This window comes from Arachis ipaensis, chromosome B06 (assembly GCF_000816755.2).
Source record: "Arachis ipaensis cultivar K30076 chromosome B06, Araip1.1, whole genome shotgun sequence".
NCBI lineage: Eukaryota > Viridiplantae > Streptophyta > Magnoliopsida > Fabales > Fabaceae > Arachis > Arachis ipaensis.
The window spans coordinates 94,091,363-94,108,881 of NC_029790.2; the positions used below are offsets into that span (position 1 = coordinate 94,091,363).

General features: G+C 38.7%; 1 protein-coding gene across 1 annotated transcript in view; it reads left to right on the top strand.

Moving 5' to 3' along the window:
• Window positions 13,040-17,519, top strand: part of LOC107647060 (protein TsetseEP-like) — a 7,770-nt gene continuing 3,290 nt past the window's right edge. Inside the window, exon 1 of the mRNA XM_016351186.1 lies at window positions 13,040-13,183. Coding sequence (XP_016206672.1) covers window positions 13,040-13,183 — 144 coding nt within the window. The remainder of the gene's footprint in view (window positions 13,184-17,519) is intronic.

Below are 17,519 nucleotides of genomic sequence, written 5' to 3' on the forward strand. Positions count from 1 at the left end.
CACACAATCAAGGCATCAATATTCATAATCACACATATGATCACATCATATATCTCAACCATTCCACAACATCATCAATTCAATGCCTATCTTAGGGCCTCTAGCCTAAGTATTTCCTACCACATTACATATTAGATACGGGAAAACGAAACCATACCTTAGCCAATTTCCCAAGCTCAACCGGAGCACTTCCAAACCACTTGTCCACAAGCTCTCAAGGTATCAACACCTCCAAGAACAGATTTTATCACACAAAACCCTCTTCCAAGCTTTCCAAAATTACTAATCAAGCTCCAATATTCACATATACACAACCTAAGCCACAATCATCATACCCATACACAACATCTCAATGCCCAAACCTCATAGAACAACAAATTACACTAGGGTTGAGAATCTTACCATACGTAAGGTCCAAAGAGACAAGATTAACCTTCTCCTTCAAGAGAGTTGGGTCCTATAACATCAAAGAACCCAAAATCTCAACATTTTTACTCATGAAACTCGAAATCAAGGGCTGGAATTTCGAAAAATAAAACGTGGCTTACCTCAAGATTAATTATATGGGTTTTGTAGAGCTCTCCGCGGTGAACACGTGGCCACAAACGGAGCGGCAATCGGAGCTCTAGATCAAAAGTTATGGTGGTTTGAAGATCAAGTGAGAGATAGAACTTGAGAGAGTGTTCTTCCCTCCATGGCCTCCATTTCAGCGTGTTTATTGTCTCAAATGAGGAGAGAGAGTGCTGAAAACTAGGGTTTTGGTTTAGTTTAGTTGGGCCAAGGACCCACTTTGGGTCCGGTTAGACCGGTTTGGCCCGTTCGGTCCAATCTTGGTCTGAATTCTATAAAATTGGTACCGAAATTCTCGTCTCAATCTCCTCTATCACATTTAGCCATAAAAATAACATTTTTGGCTTTCTAGAATAAATTCTCATTTATGAGTTAATTAGCCGTTAATTAACCGGGTCTTACATACTTCACATCACACTTTTCTCTTATATTCAAATCATACGAGTTCTTGGTATTTGAAAACTATATTTGCCAAAACTTTTTGCTTTTTCTTAATGTGTTCAAAAGTAAAGTTAGTTTAAATTTCTTCCATCTTGCATCAATTTTCGAGAACGAAAATTTTTGTAAGGTAGGTAGAATATAACGACCCGCATTTTCGAAAAATATAAATATAAACAAATTATAATTTATTTTATTAATTGGAGCTCCTTATTTTTAGAAACTAATTTACTAAGAATAATTAAATTGATTTTTATGATTATTAAAGTTTAACTTAATTATGATTTATTCTATTAATTTGATCTATTTTTTAGCAATTATTTTATTAGGAAAAATTAAATTGATTTTTATAATTATTATTATCATTTGAATTTGGATAAATTAAGGTTATTATATAATTTTTCTATAATAAGATATTCTACATAATTGATTTTATGATAACTAGAGTTTAAATTAATTAGAATTTTTATATAATTTTTATTATATCAAGATATTTCGAGAAAGGATAAAATTATTATTATTACCCACTTTGATTAAAATAAAAGTTTAGTTAATATTATTATTATCGAGTTCAAAATTAGTAATTCATACATATTTATCCCTATATATATATATATATATATTATTACTTGTGTTTTAATATATTCAGCTTTCATAGTTATCCGTTTAAGATCTTTATAATTTGAATCGCTGACTCGGTAGCTTAAGAACGTGACACATGTCCCCTCCCTTGCCACCACACCACCATTATTAATTAGCTGATCCTATATTCTCTCATGAACCATTGAAACCATAAGAAAAACAAGAGAGAAAGACCTAAGAGAGAAAATGAATACCTTCATGGAACCATGACCTTTAAGCTTCGATTTCTTGCGATCTGTAACTCCAATAAAAAAATTTAATTCGATCAAAGTATTCGTATTTTCTTTCTCTTCACGTTGACATCACTTTTATTTGGAAAAAATTGATGGTGGAGCTGCTGTCTCTCTATGCAAAGTTTGGCCAAGGGAGTCCCAAAGGTGGAGTAGCCGATTTTGACGTTTTCTTCTTCAATTTCTCATTCTGAAATCTTCCTTGAAGCTTCAGTTGTTGTGATTTCTATACGGAGGTTGGGTTTGGTAATTTTATAACAATTAAATATAAATTTGATAAGTGAATGTTGGTTTCATTGATTATTGTTTGAATTTGATTAAGTTTATGTTGAATTTTTGTTGTTTGCTTGAGATTTTGGTTTGGCTAAGTATGAACAGCCAGTTGGGGTATTTTGATTATTTTGGAGCTGTTGTGATGTGGTATTTTGAGATAAATTTGATGAGGTTTGATGGCCATAAGATTAAATTAAAAGTTGTGGAAAATCAGTTACCAAAAACCGTTGATAAACTAGTTAAAATCAAGTAACTTTGATGAACTTTTGATGAGTTTGATTTGGTTCTTTGAAAAACACAAAACCCTCATATTTTGACTATTTTGTGTCTAAAATATAATTAAGAAATAGTGTTGGGGATGGAAGTTAAATAAAAGAAATTTTGTGAGTTAAAATAGAATTTTTAGATGTTTAGTGGTTAAAGTGTAATTTTTAAAAAGTTTGGGGATCAAAATAAATTTTCAAAAACTTTAAGAATTATATTAGCTGATTTTGAATTATTAAAGAAATGATTATGTTTTGAGTTTTATCGAGAAAAGTATTATATTTGAATTTGATTTATCAAGAAAAGGTTTATGTCACCTTCATCTGCGCCCTCGACGCACGTCGAGATGAGGTGAGTATCGCCGACGAGAACCTCACCATTAGAGCTTCCATTTGTGAGGATCATTCCAAGTCCACTAGCTTTTTTCACCACCAAACCCTTGGTAGCCCTAGGGCTACTTTCCCAATCGCAAACCACAATTTTGCTTATCACTAGTCTCGAATCCAGTGAATTCAACATGCAGAGTGAATAAGATAGAACACCAAATTTTCTGGGTACACTAATTGGTGCACACTACAAGAAAATAACTCTAAAAGCGTGGCAAAAAGCTGAAAAAAGCATGGCGATAGCTTTTCGCCACGCTTTTTGTGCTATCGCCACGTTTTTGAAAGGGTCACGTCTGCAAGCATGGCGGTTGCTCTATCACCATGCTTTTGGTGACCTATCGCCACATTTTCTTTAGCCATGCTTTTTATAGACTGCCACGCTTAAAAGCATGGCCGTATGTGGGAGATATGGCCTTGCTTTAAAAGCGTGGCAATAGAGAAAGATATGGCCACGCTTTTAAAGCGTAGTTGTTGATAACTACTGTACAATATAGCCACTCTTTTAAAGCGTGGCTATAAGTTTGGTTAGTAACCTATTATTATTCTTTTTAATCTTCGTAATAAAACCTTACAAAAATCATAGATAATTTTATAATTTAGTCAATGACCAATAATTTTAAATCAACTAATCCAACCTTCATAAAGTTGTCAACACAAAAAGTGTGTGATCACATAACATGCTCTAAGAAAATTAGGGATGTACGCGGATCGGATATGGCCGAAAATTATCCGATCCGCACAATTCCCATCGGATCGGATATGATATCCGCATTTTTAGTGTCAAATCTGATCCGATCCGCAAATGTGCAGATCGGATCGGATATATCCGCATAATTGAACCTTCTCTTTTTAATCATATTTCTATGTAAAAAGTTCAATAATAATATTTCTTTGATACTTTTAAACTTATTTATTTCTAAAATATTTTTAATCAAACTTTTCCTAAATAACAAAAATAAAATAATACAATATATGAATAATAATTACTAACTAAAACATACAAACAAGTAAATATAATACCAAACATATATATTTATTTATTTTTTAATTATTATTGTGCGGATCGGTAGATCCGTGATGAGCGGATAATTTATACACTTTTGGCATTGTTTTTAGTATCTTTTTAGTATGTTTTAGTTAGTTTTTATTATGTTTTAAATAAAAATTACATTTCTAGACTTTACTATGAGTTTGTGTATTTTTCTGTGATTTTAGGTATTTTCTGGCTGAATTTGAGGGACCTGAGCAAAAATCTGATTCAGAGGCTGAAAAAGGACTACAGATGTTGTTGGATTCTGACCTCTCTGCACTCGAAGTGGATTTTCTGGAGTTACAAAAGCCCAATTGGCGCGCTCTCAATTGTGTTGAAAAGTAGACGTCCTGGGCTTTCCATAAATATATAATAGTCCATACTTTGCCCAAGATTTGATGGCCCAAACTGGCGTTCCAAGTCAGCATAGAAATTCTGGTGTCAAAACGCCAGAACTGGCATAAAAGCTGGAGTTAAACGCCCAAACTGGCACAAAAGCTGGCATTTAACTCCAAGAAAAGTCTTTACACGTGAAAGCTTCAATGCTCAGCCTAAGCACACACTAAGTGGGCCCGGAAAAAGATTTCTGCATCATTTACTCATTTTTGTAAACCCTAGGTTACTAGTTTTCTATAAATAGGACATTTTGCTATTGTATTTTCATCTTTGGACGTTTAGTCCTTAGACCTTTGAGGCTAGCCATTCGGCCATGCTTAAACTATTATCACTTTTGTATTTTCAACGGTGGAGTTTCTACACACCATAGATTAAGGTGTGGAGCTCTGCTGTTCCTCATGAATTAATGCAAAGTATTATTGTTTTTCTATTCAACTTAAGCCTATTTCTGTTCTAAGATATCCACTCGTTCTTCAAGCTGACGAATGTGATGATCCGTGACACTCATCACCATTCTCACCTATGAACGCGTGCCTGACAACCACTTCCGTTCTACTTGCAATAGCTTGAGTGCGTATCTCTTAGCCTCCTGATTCATGACGCATGGTTGCCTCGCCTGACAACCGAGCCTTCCATTCCATGAGATAAGAGTTTTTGTGGTATAGGCTAGAATCAATTGGCAGCATTTCTGAGATCCGAAAAGTCTAAACCTTGTCTATGGTATTCCGAGTAGGATCTGGGAAGGGATGACTGTGACGAGCTTCAAACTCACGAGTGTTGGGCATAGTGACAGACGCAAAAGGATCAATGGATCCTATTCCAACATGATCGAGAATCAACAGCTGATTAGCCGTGCGGTGACAGCGCATTTGGACCATTTTCACTGAGAGGACGGGAGGTAGCCATTGGCAACGGTGAAACCCAACATAAGCTTGCCATGGAAAGGAGTATGAATGATTGGAAGAAGAGAATAGGAAAGCAGGGGTTCAGAAGGAACAAAGCATCTTCATACGCTTCTCTGAAATTCTCACCAATGAATTACATAAGTATCTCTATCCTATTTTATGTTTTATTCATCTTTTAATTATCAATTCTCCATAACCATTTGAATCTGCCTGACTGAGATTTACAAGATGACCATAGCTTGCTTCAAGCCGACAATCTCTGTGGGATCGACCCTTACTCACGTAAGGTTTATTACTTGGACGACCCAGTGCACTTGCTGGTTAGTTGTGCGGAGTTGTGACAAAGAGTTGATATTACAATTGTGCGTACCAAGTTGTTGGCGCCATTGATGATCACAATTTCGTGCACCAATTTTTTGGCGCTGTTGCCAGGGATTGTTCGAGTTTGGACAACTGACGGTTCATCTTGTTGCTTAGATTAGGTAATTTTACTTTATGCTTTAAGCTTTTTACTTTTTATTTTCGAAAAAATTTTCAAAAATACAAAAATGTATTTCTATTTTGTTCTTTAGAGTTTTTAAGAATGAATTCTAGAGTTTCATGATGATTTGTTGAAGTCTGGCTGGTTGTGAAACCATGTCTAAACTTTTGGACCGAGGTTTCAACTTATCATCACAAGAGCTTGTTGATTTCTATCAATTTTGCTGTTGAAAGTAATGATCTGCTAAAGCTTGGCTGGCCATTGGCCATGTCTAGTATTTTAGACCGAAGCTTTCACTGAAAGCTTGGCTGGCTAGTAAGCCATGTCTAATTTCTGGACCGGTGTTTTAGACTAACATTGCATGATTCCTGGAATTCTCATTAAAAATTTTGAATCTCTTTATTTTCTTTTCCATATAATTTTCGAAAAATCACAAATTTTTTTTTAAAATTTATAAAATCAAAAATATTTTATGTTTTTTGTTTGAGTCAAGTGTCAATTTTTAAGTTTGGTGTCAATTGCATGTCTTTATTCTTGTTGCAATATATGCATTATGTTCTTCATTGATGTTCAAGTTGTTCTTGATGATTTCATTGCTCTGATCTTTAATTTCTCTTATTTTGTGTCTTTTGTTGTTTCTTACATGTATTTTTAAATTGTTATAGTCCTTAGTATACAAACTTTTAAGTTTGGTGTCTTGCATGCATTGTTTATTTTATCTTAGTCGTATTTTTTATTGTTTCTCATCATTAAAAATTCAAAATTTTTTTTCAAAATTGTGTCTTTTCAAGTCAGTAACACAGAGAATTGAATATTCAGAACATTCAGTAGAAGAATTATACAGAAAAAGCTGGGCGTTCAAAACGCCCAGTGAAGAAGGAAAACCCTGGCTGGGCGTTAAACGCCTAGAAGACACTAGAGGGAAGATTTTGTTTTTAATTCAAATCTTTTTCATATTTTCATAATTTTTCAAAATCAAATTTTTTTCAAATCATATCTTTTCAAAACCAATTTCTTTTCAATTTTTTTATTTATTACTATTTTCGAAAATCCTTGCTATAATTAGTGATTTAATTCAAAATTTTCAAGTTGTTACTTGCCTATTAAGAAATGATCAAAAGTTTTAATTTTAGAATCATATCTTTTAATTTCTTGTTGGTCAAGTAATCAACTTTAATTTTAAAACTTTCTTCTTTTTAATTTGATTTTCAATCATATCTTCTCAATCATATCTTTTCAATCACATCTTTTTCAAAATTAATCATATCTTTTTGATTTCTAATTTTAAAATCTTTTTCAAAAATCACTTAATTTCTTTCCCAATCTTAGTTTTCGAAAATCATTTACCAAATTTTAAAAATTTCTCTTAATTATTTCAAAATCTTTTTACTTTAATTTCGAAAATTCTTCCCCTCTTCTCAAATCCTTCTATTTAAAGGACTAACACTCCTCCTCAATGTATAATTCGAACTTTATCCCTCTTGATACGTTCGAATTCTTTCTTCTCTACCTCATCCTTCTATTTTTATTTTCCTCTGACACCTCAAGGAATCTCTATACTGTGACATAGAGGATTCCATATTTTCTTCTCCTCTCTTTTCATATGAGTAGGAGCAAGGACAATGGCATTCTTGTTGAAGCTGATCCTGAACCTGAAAGGACCTTGAAGAGAAAGCTCAGCGAAGCTAAAGTACAACTCTCTGTAGAGGACCTAACAGAACTTTTTAAACAAGAAAAAGACATGGCAGCCGAAAACAACAACAATGCCAACAATGCAAGGAAGGTGCTTGGTGACTTTACTGTACCTACCCCTGACTTCTATAGGAGAAGCATCTCTATCCCTGCCATTGGAGCAAACAACTTTGAGCTTAAGCCTCAATTAGTTTCTCTAATGCAACAGAATTGCAAGTTTCATGGACTTCCATATGGTTGGATTCACAACCTAAAGAAAGCCTGAACTCTTGGGAAAAGCTAGTCAATGCCTTCTTGGCAAAATTCTTTCCACCTTAAAAATTGAGCAAGCTTAGAGTGGAAGTCCAAACCTTCAGACAGAAGGAAGGTGAATCCCTCTATGAAGCTTGGAAAAGATACAAGCAATTGATCAGAAGGTGTTCTTCTGACATGCTTTTAGAATGGAGCATCATAGGTATTTTCTATGATGGTCTATCTGAACTGTCCAAGATGTCATTGGACAGCTCTGCTGGAGAATCTCTTCATCTGAAGAAGACGCCTGCAGAAGCTCAGGAACTCATTGAAATGGTTGCAAATAACCAATTCATGTACACTTCTGAAAGAAATCCTGTGAATAATGGGACAAATCAGAAGAAAGGAGTTCTGGAGATTGATACTCTGAATGCCATATTGGCTCAGAACAAAATATTGACTCAACAAGTCAATATGATTTCTCAGAGTCTGTCTGAAATGCAAGCAGCAACAGGCAGTACCAAAGAAGTTTCATTTGAAGAAGAAGCTTATGATCCTGAGAACCCAGCAATAGAAGAGGTGAATTACATGGGAGAACCCTATAGAAACACCTATAATCCTTCATGGAGAAATTATCCAAACCTCTCATGGAAGGATCAACAGAGGCCTCAACAAGGCTTCAACAACAATAATGGTGGAAGAAATAGGTTTAGCAATAGCAAGCCTTTTCTATCATCTTCTCAGCAACAGACAGAGAATTCTAAGCAGAGCCATTCTGACTTAGCAACCATAGTCTCTGATCTAATTAAAACCACTCAAAGTTTCATGACTGAAACAAGGTCTTCCATTAGAAATTTGGAGGCACAAGTGGGCCAGTTGAGCAAGAAAGTTACTGAACTCCCTCCTAGTACTCTTCCAAGCAATACAGAAGAGAATCAAAAAGGAGAGTGCAAGGCCATCAACATGACCCACACGGCCGAACCTGGAGAGGAGGAAGAGGCAGTGATCTCCACTGAGGAACACCTCAATGGACGTCCACTGGCCTCCAAGGAGTTTCCTAATGAGGAACCATAGGAATCTGAGGCTCACACTGACACCATAGAGATTCCATTGAATTTACTGTTGCTATTCATGAGCTCTGATGAATATTCATCCTCTGAAGAGGATGAAGATGTTACTGAAGAACAAGTTGCTAAATACCTTGGAGCAATCATGAAGCTAAATGCCAAGCTATTTGGTAATGAGACTTGGGAGGATGAACCCCCCTTGCTCACCAAAGATGTGGATGACTTGACTAGGCAGAGATTACCTCTGAAGAGACAAGATCCTGGAAAGTTCTCAATACCTTGTACCATAGGCATCATGACCTTTGAGAAGGCTCTGTGTGATCTAGGGTCAAGCATAAACCTCATGCCTCTCTCTGTAATGGAGAAGCTAGGAATCCTTGAGGTACAAGCTGCAAGAATCTCACTAGAGATGGCAGACAATTCAAGAAAACAGGCTTATAGACTTGTAGAGGATGTCTTGGTAAAGGTTGAAGGCCACTACATCCGTGCTGATTTCATAATCCTAGACACTGGGAAGTGTATGGATGAATCTATCATCCTTGGCAGACCCTTCCTAGCCACAGCAAGAGCTGTGATTGATGTTGACAGAGGATAATTGGTCCTTCAAGTGAATGAGGACTCCCTTATGTTTAAAGCTCAAGGATCTCCCTCTGTAACCATGGAGAGGAAGCATGAAAATCTTCTCTCAATGCAGAGTCAAACAAAATCCCCACATTCAAACTCTAAGTTTGGTGTTGGAAGGCTACAACCAAACTCTAACTTTGGTGTTGTGAGGCCATTATCATGCTCTAAGTATCTGTGAGGCTCCATGAGAGCCCACTGTCAAGCTATTGACATTAAAGAAGCGCTTGTTGTGAGGTAACCCAATTTTACTTATCTATGTTAACTTTCTATTTTCCATTGTTATTTTATGTTTTCTATAGGATGATGATCATGTGAAGTCACAAAAACAATTGAAAAAGCAAAAACAAACTGAAAAATAGAATGAAAAATAGCACACCCTGGAGGAGAAGCCTATTGGCGTTTAAACGCCAGCAAGGGCAGCAGAATGGGCGTTAAACGCCCAGTCCGGCACCATTCTGGGCGTTTAATGCCAGAAATGGGCACCAGACTGGCATTTAACGCCAGAAAAGGGCAAGAAGCTGGCGTTTAACGCCAGAAATGGGCAGCAACCTGGTGTTTAACGCCAGGATTGGCAACAGAGGGTGTTTTGCACGCCTAATTGGTGTAGGAATGAGAAATCCTTGACAACTCAAGATCTGTGGACCCCACAGGATCCCCACCAACCTTAACTCACTCTCTCTTCTTCACACCTTTTCATAATACTCTTCCCCGAATACCCTTCACCAATCAACTCAATACCTCTTCCCCAAAAAAACCCCCTCACCTATCAAATCCTACCCTCTTCTCCATAAACCCTACACCAATCTACATCCATCCATAATAAACCCCACCTACCTCACCATTCAAATTCAAACCACTTTTCCTCCCAAACCCACCCATACATGGCCGAACCTTACCTTCTCCCCGCTCCTATATAAACCCATCTTCACCCCTTCATTTTCACACATCTTAAACACTACTTCTCCCCCTTGGCCGAAACACTAACCCCCTTCCATCTCCTCTATTTCTTCTTCCTCCACTCTCTTCTTTCTTCTTTTGCTCGAGGACGAGCAAACCTTCTAAGTTTGATGTGGTAAAAGCATTGCTTTTTGTTTTTCCATAACCATTTATGACACCAAAGGCCGGACAAACCTCTAGAAAGAGGAAAGGGAAGGCAAAAGCTTCCACCTCCGAGTCATGGGAGATGGAGAGATTTGATTTATCTTGTGCTTATTTTGGGGGATTTTGTCACTTTTTCTCGCATTTATTCAATGAAATAGCATGGTTTTGTAATTCTCCCTTGAATTTTGCTTAAGTGTAAAAACATGCTTTTTAGGCCCTGAATTAGTCATTTTAATTCACTTTAATTCCATTCGATGCCTTGATGTGTTTGATGAGTGATTTCAGGTCTATGAGGCAAGTATTGGATGGAAGAGATGAGAAGAAAAGCATGCAAAAAAGGGAGAATGCATGTAGAAACAAAAAAAATTGGGATTTCGCCAAAGGACGCGCACGCGCACCAGGCGCGCGCGCACAAAAGTGATTTCGCCTAAGAACGCACGGGCGTACATGCCGCTTCCGCGCGGATTGAGAATTGTTAGCGACCCGCACGCCCACATGGCGCGCACGCGCCGATACTCTCACATGGCCCACTTGAAAGCAAAACGCTGGGGGCGATTTCTGAGTGTATTTCATGCTGAATTGAAGTCCAAGCAAAGAGGGAAGGGGGGCAATTAGTTTAGCCAACATGAGCCTTTAGTTAGTTTTCTAGAGAGAGAAGCTCCCTCTTCTCTCTAGAATTAGGTTATGATTAGGTTAGAATATTTTAAATTCATGTTTAATTACTTGATTTCATCTTGTTTCTTCTATGAATTCTCCTTTCCGCATTTTGATTCTCTTAATTTTTATGTTAAATTCCCATTTTGCTCTCTTTTGTGATGATGACTCATGTTGGGTTTATTTACATTTAATGCAAATTGATGTTGATGTTTCTTTACTTGATGAATTGAGTTGTGACCTCACTTTTCTTGCAATTAATATTGGTAGATTTTAGTATCTTTGCAATTTGTGATGTCAACTTTTATTGCACTCTAAGTGTTTGATGAAATGCTCTCTTTATTTCTTGAGTAGTTTTGTCAACTCTTGGCCCAAGACAAGGGACTTGAGTGATCTTGAGTTTATGGATGTAATAGATTTGATAATTTGAGAACCCTTGGTGATTAATTTGAAGCTCGTTGATGCTAACCCACTACTAAGCCAATTGGTAGGTAGGTTAGGACTTACGAGTGGATGTGATCAAGCCTGTTTGGCGTACTTCCGGTCTAGGAGTAAATGTTACATACTTAAGTCTTAGAGAAGTAGACTTAATGGGTTGGCCTCTCATAATCGTCAATAATTGGTTTGTTAACTAGGATTGTGATCTCAAGTACCCAAGTCTTAGCCAAGAGTCCTTTAAACTGCTTTCTTTACTTATTCGCTCAATTTACTTTCTTGCCATCTCATAAACAAAACCCCTTTTTTTCACCCCATCATAGCCACTACGCATGCACTCCGTTGGTTCCTAGGGAGACGACCCGGATTCCAAATACTCCGGTAAATTTTCAATTGGGGTTTGTACTTGTGACAAAAACGTAAATTTTTTTGCATGAAAGGATTATTGATTGGTTTGGAAACTATACTTTGCAACGAGGATCCATTTATGAAATTCTAAACCGTCAAGAATTTACGTTCATAAAAAATGGTGCTGTTGCTGGGGATCCATTGGTGCTATGTTATTGGCTATTGTATATATTGTGAATAGCTTGAACTTTGGTTTGTTGCCACTTTTCACTAGTTAGGATTCTATTTTCTTTATTTCTTATTGTTCTTTGTTTTTATTTTCTGTTTCATCATGAATTCTCATCCTTTTGGCTATGAGTATAGTTTAAACTATGTTGTAGGAAATGGAAACTCCAAGAGGATATGCATCAAGGATTCGGAAATCAAGGATGGGAGGAACTTCAAGCTTATGAACAACCTTCATGGCCACAACCTCTTACGGACTCCTATGGGTATAATTTTGATCCTAATATATGCCAGTCCAATGCGTGTGATGACCCTTATTGTGGTTGTCAACCACAATCATCATATGCATGTGACCCCGTTCCTTAATATAGCCACACGTCATACTCACAAGCCTCACACGACCATTCAACTCTACATGACCATAACTCATACATACCATATCAACCACCATTAGAATCACATATAGAACAACCACCATCTCAATACCAATACTCCCAAGAACCACAAATTCCATATACATCACCTCAAGAACTCCACCAACATGAACCACCTTCCGATTACAACAATCTTCCCTTAACCAATGAATTCTCCCTTCCAACACCACCTCCGGATGAAGCCTTCATATTAGAACTGAGAGACTTTGAATCTCACATCTTAAGGCGACAAGAGGAGGATGAAACTAAGTTTAAGGAGCTAAGAGTAAATATAGCTAGCATGGTAGAAACCGTGAATCACTTAACATCTCACCTAAGTTCATGCACCTTAAGTACCCCCATTGTTGAGTATGGAGAAACAATCAAGTAGCTTAGTGAAAACATGAACTCGAAGCTCCATGGTGAGGAAGAAGAATGGAAGCAAGAAGGATAACAAGAGGAGAAGATATAGATTAGTGCACAGAAGGAAGTAGTGGATAGATGTTTAGGATACGTTGAGCACATAAAGGAATCGCAAATTGAAGAATCCTTTTCCGAGGAGTTTGGAAAGGATATTGAAGAGAAGAGCAATGTTTCAGAAGTAAACAGAGAGTTGGAGGAAATTAATCAGGAAATGGATTCCATCACTAGTGATTTTTTGCCCATGTTGATCAACCCCCTTGACGATCTTGTTGAACCCTTCTCCAGTGGATTGGAAAGCAAGGTTGAGGAAGACTTGAACCCTCCAAGGCCTACTGAAGATGAAGAACTAGGAGAAGTATTCCAAGCAACAAGCGCTCCTATTTATGATGATTCCGAATCAACATATGATCCTTTCGAGTTTGAAGAGTCCTTCCCCAAAATGTCTAGATTCGATGATGAGGTAGATTTTACTTTGCCTCCTATCTATGATGAGAGTGATGGGGAAGAAATAGAAGAAATCGATGAAGAAGGATGTGAACTTGAGAAAGCTTGGCATGAGGAGGAACTTGAAAAACCTCGCCAAGTGGTGGAAACCTCTAGAAGAAGATGGACGGGAGTAGAGCATGCTCTCTCAAGATCTTTGGGAACTCCTCCACCTAGTTCATCCTCCAATCCTCCGCTTGAGTGGGTAAAACTTCTAACTCTCAGCTTTATTATCCCACTTGAGTATGGTTTGCTTGAAACGGATGGCCAACTTAGGACGCTTTGTGGAATTAAGCGGAAGAGGAGGATGTTTAGTGGTTGGCGATCTAAATCTAGGTTCATTATGGTGGGAAGCTCGAAATTGAAGAGCATGGATTGGTGTAACATTCAAGTAAATGGGTCTAGGAGAGTAGTTTGGTGCTTCCATGAGAATTCTGTTTTCTCGTCGCCCGGACAAAGTCAAGGCAATCAACTAGAAGATAGGTGCGAGGACAAGATATAGGATCCTGGATTATCCTATGATAGTCAATCTCGGGAGCTCACGTCTTGGAAAGGACCTCAGAAAAGCTTAATGAGGAAGGTTGGAACTTCTGACAACCAGTTGAAGGACAAGCACTCTTGGAGGTTCAAGGATGGATACAAGCATAAGCCGCCTTTACAAAAAGCCTCCCAATGTCCAACTTAAGGACTTAAACTAAAAGTGCTTGGTGGGAGACACCCCACCATGGTAAACTCTTTCCATTCTCTTGTAGATATAATGAATGAATGAATTAGGTTCCATTGAATATAGTTTCTTTACTTCTTGGTATATTTTCATTTGCTTGCTAAGGTGTTTACACATTATATGCTTTAATAAGGGGTAAATCTTTGAATTGAGTTTTTGCTTGAATTGTAAGTTTTCTCGATTTATTTGAAGAATCCCCTATGTTTCAAGAATGTACCTAATTTTGCATCTTAGCTAGTTTAGAGTCTTAGAGAAGGATGGAAAGTTAGGAGGTCTTTTTATGTCCTACAAAAAAAAACCCCCAACCTACGCGCAAGCGCAAGGCGCGCGCGCGTAGGATGCTAGTTTCGACTATCTGGGCCAAGAACCAGAGAGTTGTGCCACTTTTGGGCCAACTCTGTATCTCCACCCGCGTTGACGCACGTTGTACGCGTCCGCGCCACTCCCTGTTTCTTCATACACGCGTTGGCGTGCTTCGCGCCTCTGCGCCCATTCCATAAGCTCATATCATCCACGTGAACACGCACGGCTCGCGCGCGCGTCGATGCATTTTCACATCACCCAGGCCAAAGGACCCGAGAGTTGTGCCAACTCTGGGCCTCTTTTGTGCCTCTGGCCCAGCATACCCGTGCAGACGCGCACTGTACACGTCCGCGCTAACCCTTAACTCGCCCATTTGCGCGTAGGCGCGTGTGGCGCTCCCGCGCCATCTCCCTATTTCTATTACCCCCGCGGACGCGCACGGTATGCGCTCGCGCGGATTCAAAAACCCCATTTAACCAGAGACGCGAAGCCCTAGCGCACTCGCGCACTTCGTCCCTTTTCGTCCCCAACGTTCCATTTCTTCTCACCTCCATTCCCAACCCTTCAACCTTCACCCTCCGGCGAGTGCCCCGCCACCATCGCCGCCACCATCGCCTCATTCCTCTCTTTCTCTCCCTCTTTCTTCTCTCTCACGCCCTTTCCCTTCTGTTCTCTCTCTCAGCGCCTCTGCGCCACCACAGGCACCGCCGCGACTTCCATTGTCACCGGCGCAAGCCTCACCGTGCTACCAGATCGCCACGGTGCTCTGGCTGGATCTCTCTTTCTTCATTTCAGTTCCTCTCTTCGTTTGCTTCATCCAGTCTCTGTCTCCCAGGCTCTCACTTTCCTCTGTTTTACTTCTTTTAACTGCTTGCTATAATTCCATTAATGTATTAGAGTTAGCTTGGTTAGTTAGTTTAGTTTGATTTAGGTGGTTAGCGAATCTGGGCTGAGTAGTGGATTTAGGTTGTTTGAACTTTTACTGCTCTGTGGTATTGCTCTGTTTCATTGATTTTTTTTGCGCTCAGTAATATGTGGTGCTATTTTGTAAGCCATGAATTTTGATCATTGCTTTGAGTAAGATTGCTTGCTGGCTGAATTAATCCATATTGTTTACTGCTGTTTGTGCTGATTATGGCTTACATGCCCTTTTCATATGAATTCACATTTGGCTTTTGTCTGTAATTGTTACTGAATTCACGTGAGAATTGATTTAACTGTTTGAATTTGGGAATTAGCCAAATTGCTGCTGAAATGCTGCCAAATTTTTCTTAACCACAGTTTTTGTGTTGATCTTGTTTGATAAATGTAGCAACCCTTAGTTGATGAATTCTGTTCAATTAGAGTTTTGTTGCTTAAATGGTTTTGGAAAATCCTTAGGAACAAGTTTTGGTCTTGCTTAAACTCTTTGCTTGTTAGGCATGATGGCTTGCATATAGACATTAAATGGTTTGAATAAACTCTCTAATCGACCATCACTTGTGATTTCCTTAAAATTTTTGCCTCTTTTGCATGGACACACAAGTTCGAACGTTCTCATCTATGTGACCAATTACTTCATTGTGTTCATATGTTGTCTCAGTGAATTACATAGACCATGAGATTTCCTATTAACATTTGAACTTGTGACTTGTGTGAATTGTTAGAATTGGTGTTAAATGTGCTTGATTTACTTGTCTCTCAAGATTCTAATTTCACCAACATTGCTAGCGATCCTTGCATTGATTGATGGTTTGGTTTACATTAACTGCCTTCTGGCTACATCATATTTCACCATCAATGACTTGTTGCAATTCATGATTGTGAACATGCTTACATCTCTGTTTTGTGCATTCCTTTCGAGTTGAGTCAGTAATCACCATATCACTAATTTTCAAACTGATTTCTAACTTTAACATGTTTAACCACCTGACTTCTTTTGGTTTTCAACTTAACTCTTTATATCATTCTATTAGATATGGTACTTTCTAAACTCAGTGAACAAGCAATGTGCAAAATATGGTTTGAATTCTTGGTTTGAAGTTTGGTTTAAATTCTGAATTCTGTTTGCTTGCATTCCAAGAAATCTCGTTTCTTCTTTCGCTTCATGAGTTTGCTTTGCTTTGAGTGCTTTATGTTTCATTGGCTATCTGCTTATATTGTATTATCTCTGTTTTTCAGGATGTCGGATAAAGGAAAAGCTATAGCCACCACTTCCAAAAAGAGGAAGCGCTCCAAGACCTCTACCCCCTTACTATATGCTAATTATGCCAAGAACCCGCTGAATGATAAAGATATAGAAAATCAATCACTTCCATCTACTGATTCAATCAAATTCCCCAACCTCTACTGCGAGCTACGCTTCTCCCGTTATACAAAGAAAAACTTAAACATTGAGAAGAAGCTGAATCTTCCCAATGACGTGAAGCGTGCTATAAACACCCGTATTTCAGAGTTGGGATTGGATTTCGTTGATAGGGACCTAGGAAGGATCAACATCTCATGGGTTAAGGAGTTCTACTGTAACTTCTTCCAAGTGAACTTGGAATCAGTGCACGTAAGGGGTAGAGAGATTATGATCACTAAGGAGGCTATAGGGGATGCACTGCTTTGCAGAGTTGGTACTCCTGAGACTTGTGCCTACCAGCAGGCAGATGTGGTTATCCTCTCCATGACTTTTGACTATGAGGCGCTTAGGCGCGTGATTGCTACACCAGACGCTCCCTGGGTGATGGATGCGAACAACAAGAAGCCTAAGGGGATGCTATCTGCATATCTATCTAGGGAGGCTAGGACCTGGCAGCAGATCTTTGCCTACTACGTCCTGCCTACCACTCACTTCTCAGAGATCCTGATGGATATGTTGACTCTGATTGGGTGTGTCATGGAAGCGAAAGAGGTGTATTTTCCACGGCTGATTAGGCACAGCATGTGGAGAGCTCACATCTGCGGCTTGCTACCGTTTCCTACACTTGTTACCAGCTTGGCTGAGCTGGCTGATGTCCCGTAGGAGGACGATGATGCGACACCACCACCCCCAGATGACGACGACAAGGAAGTTACTATTCCATGGGGTGGATGGGTGCTCGAGAAGCCCTCGACCAGACGTCGTTCTCGGGCTAGAGCGGCAGTTGAGGCCGCAGGACCCTCTCCCTCCACAGCAGCCGCAACATCCTTGCCACCACCGCCACCAGCACCTAAG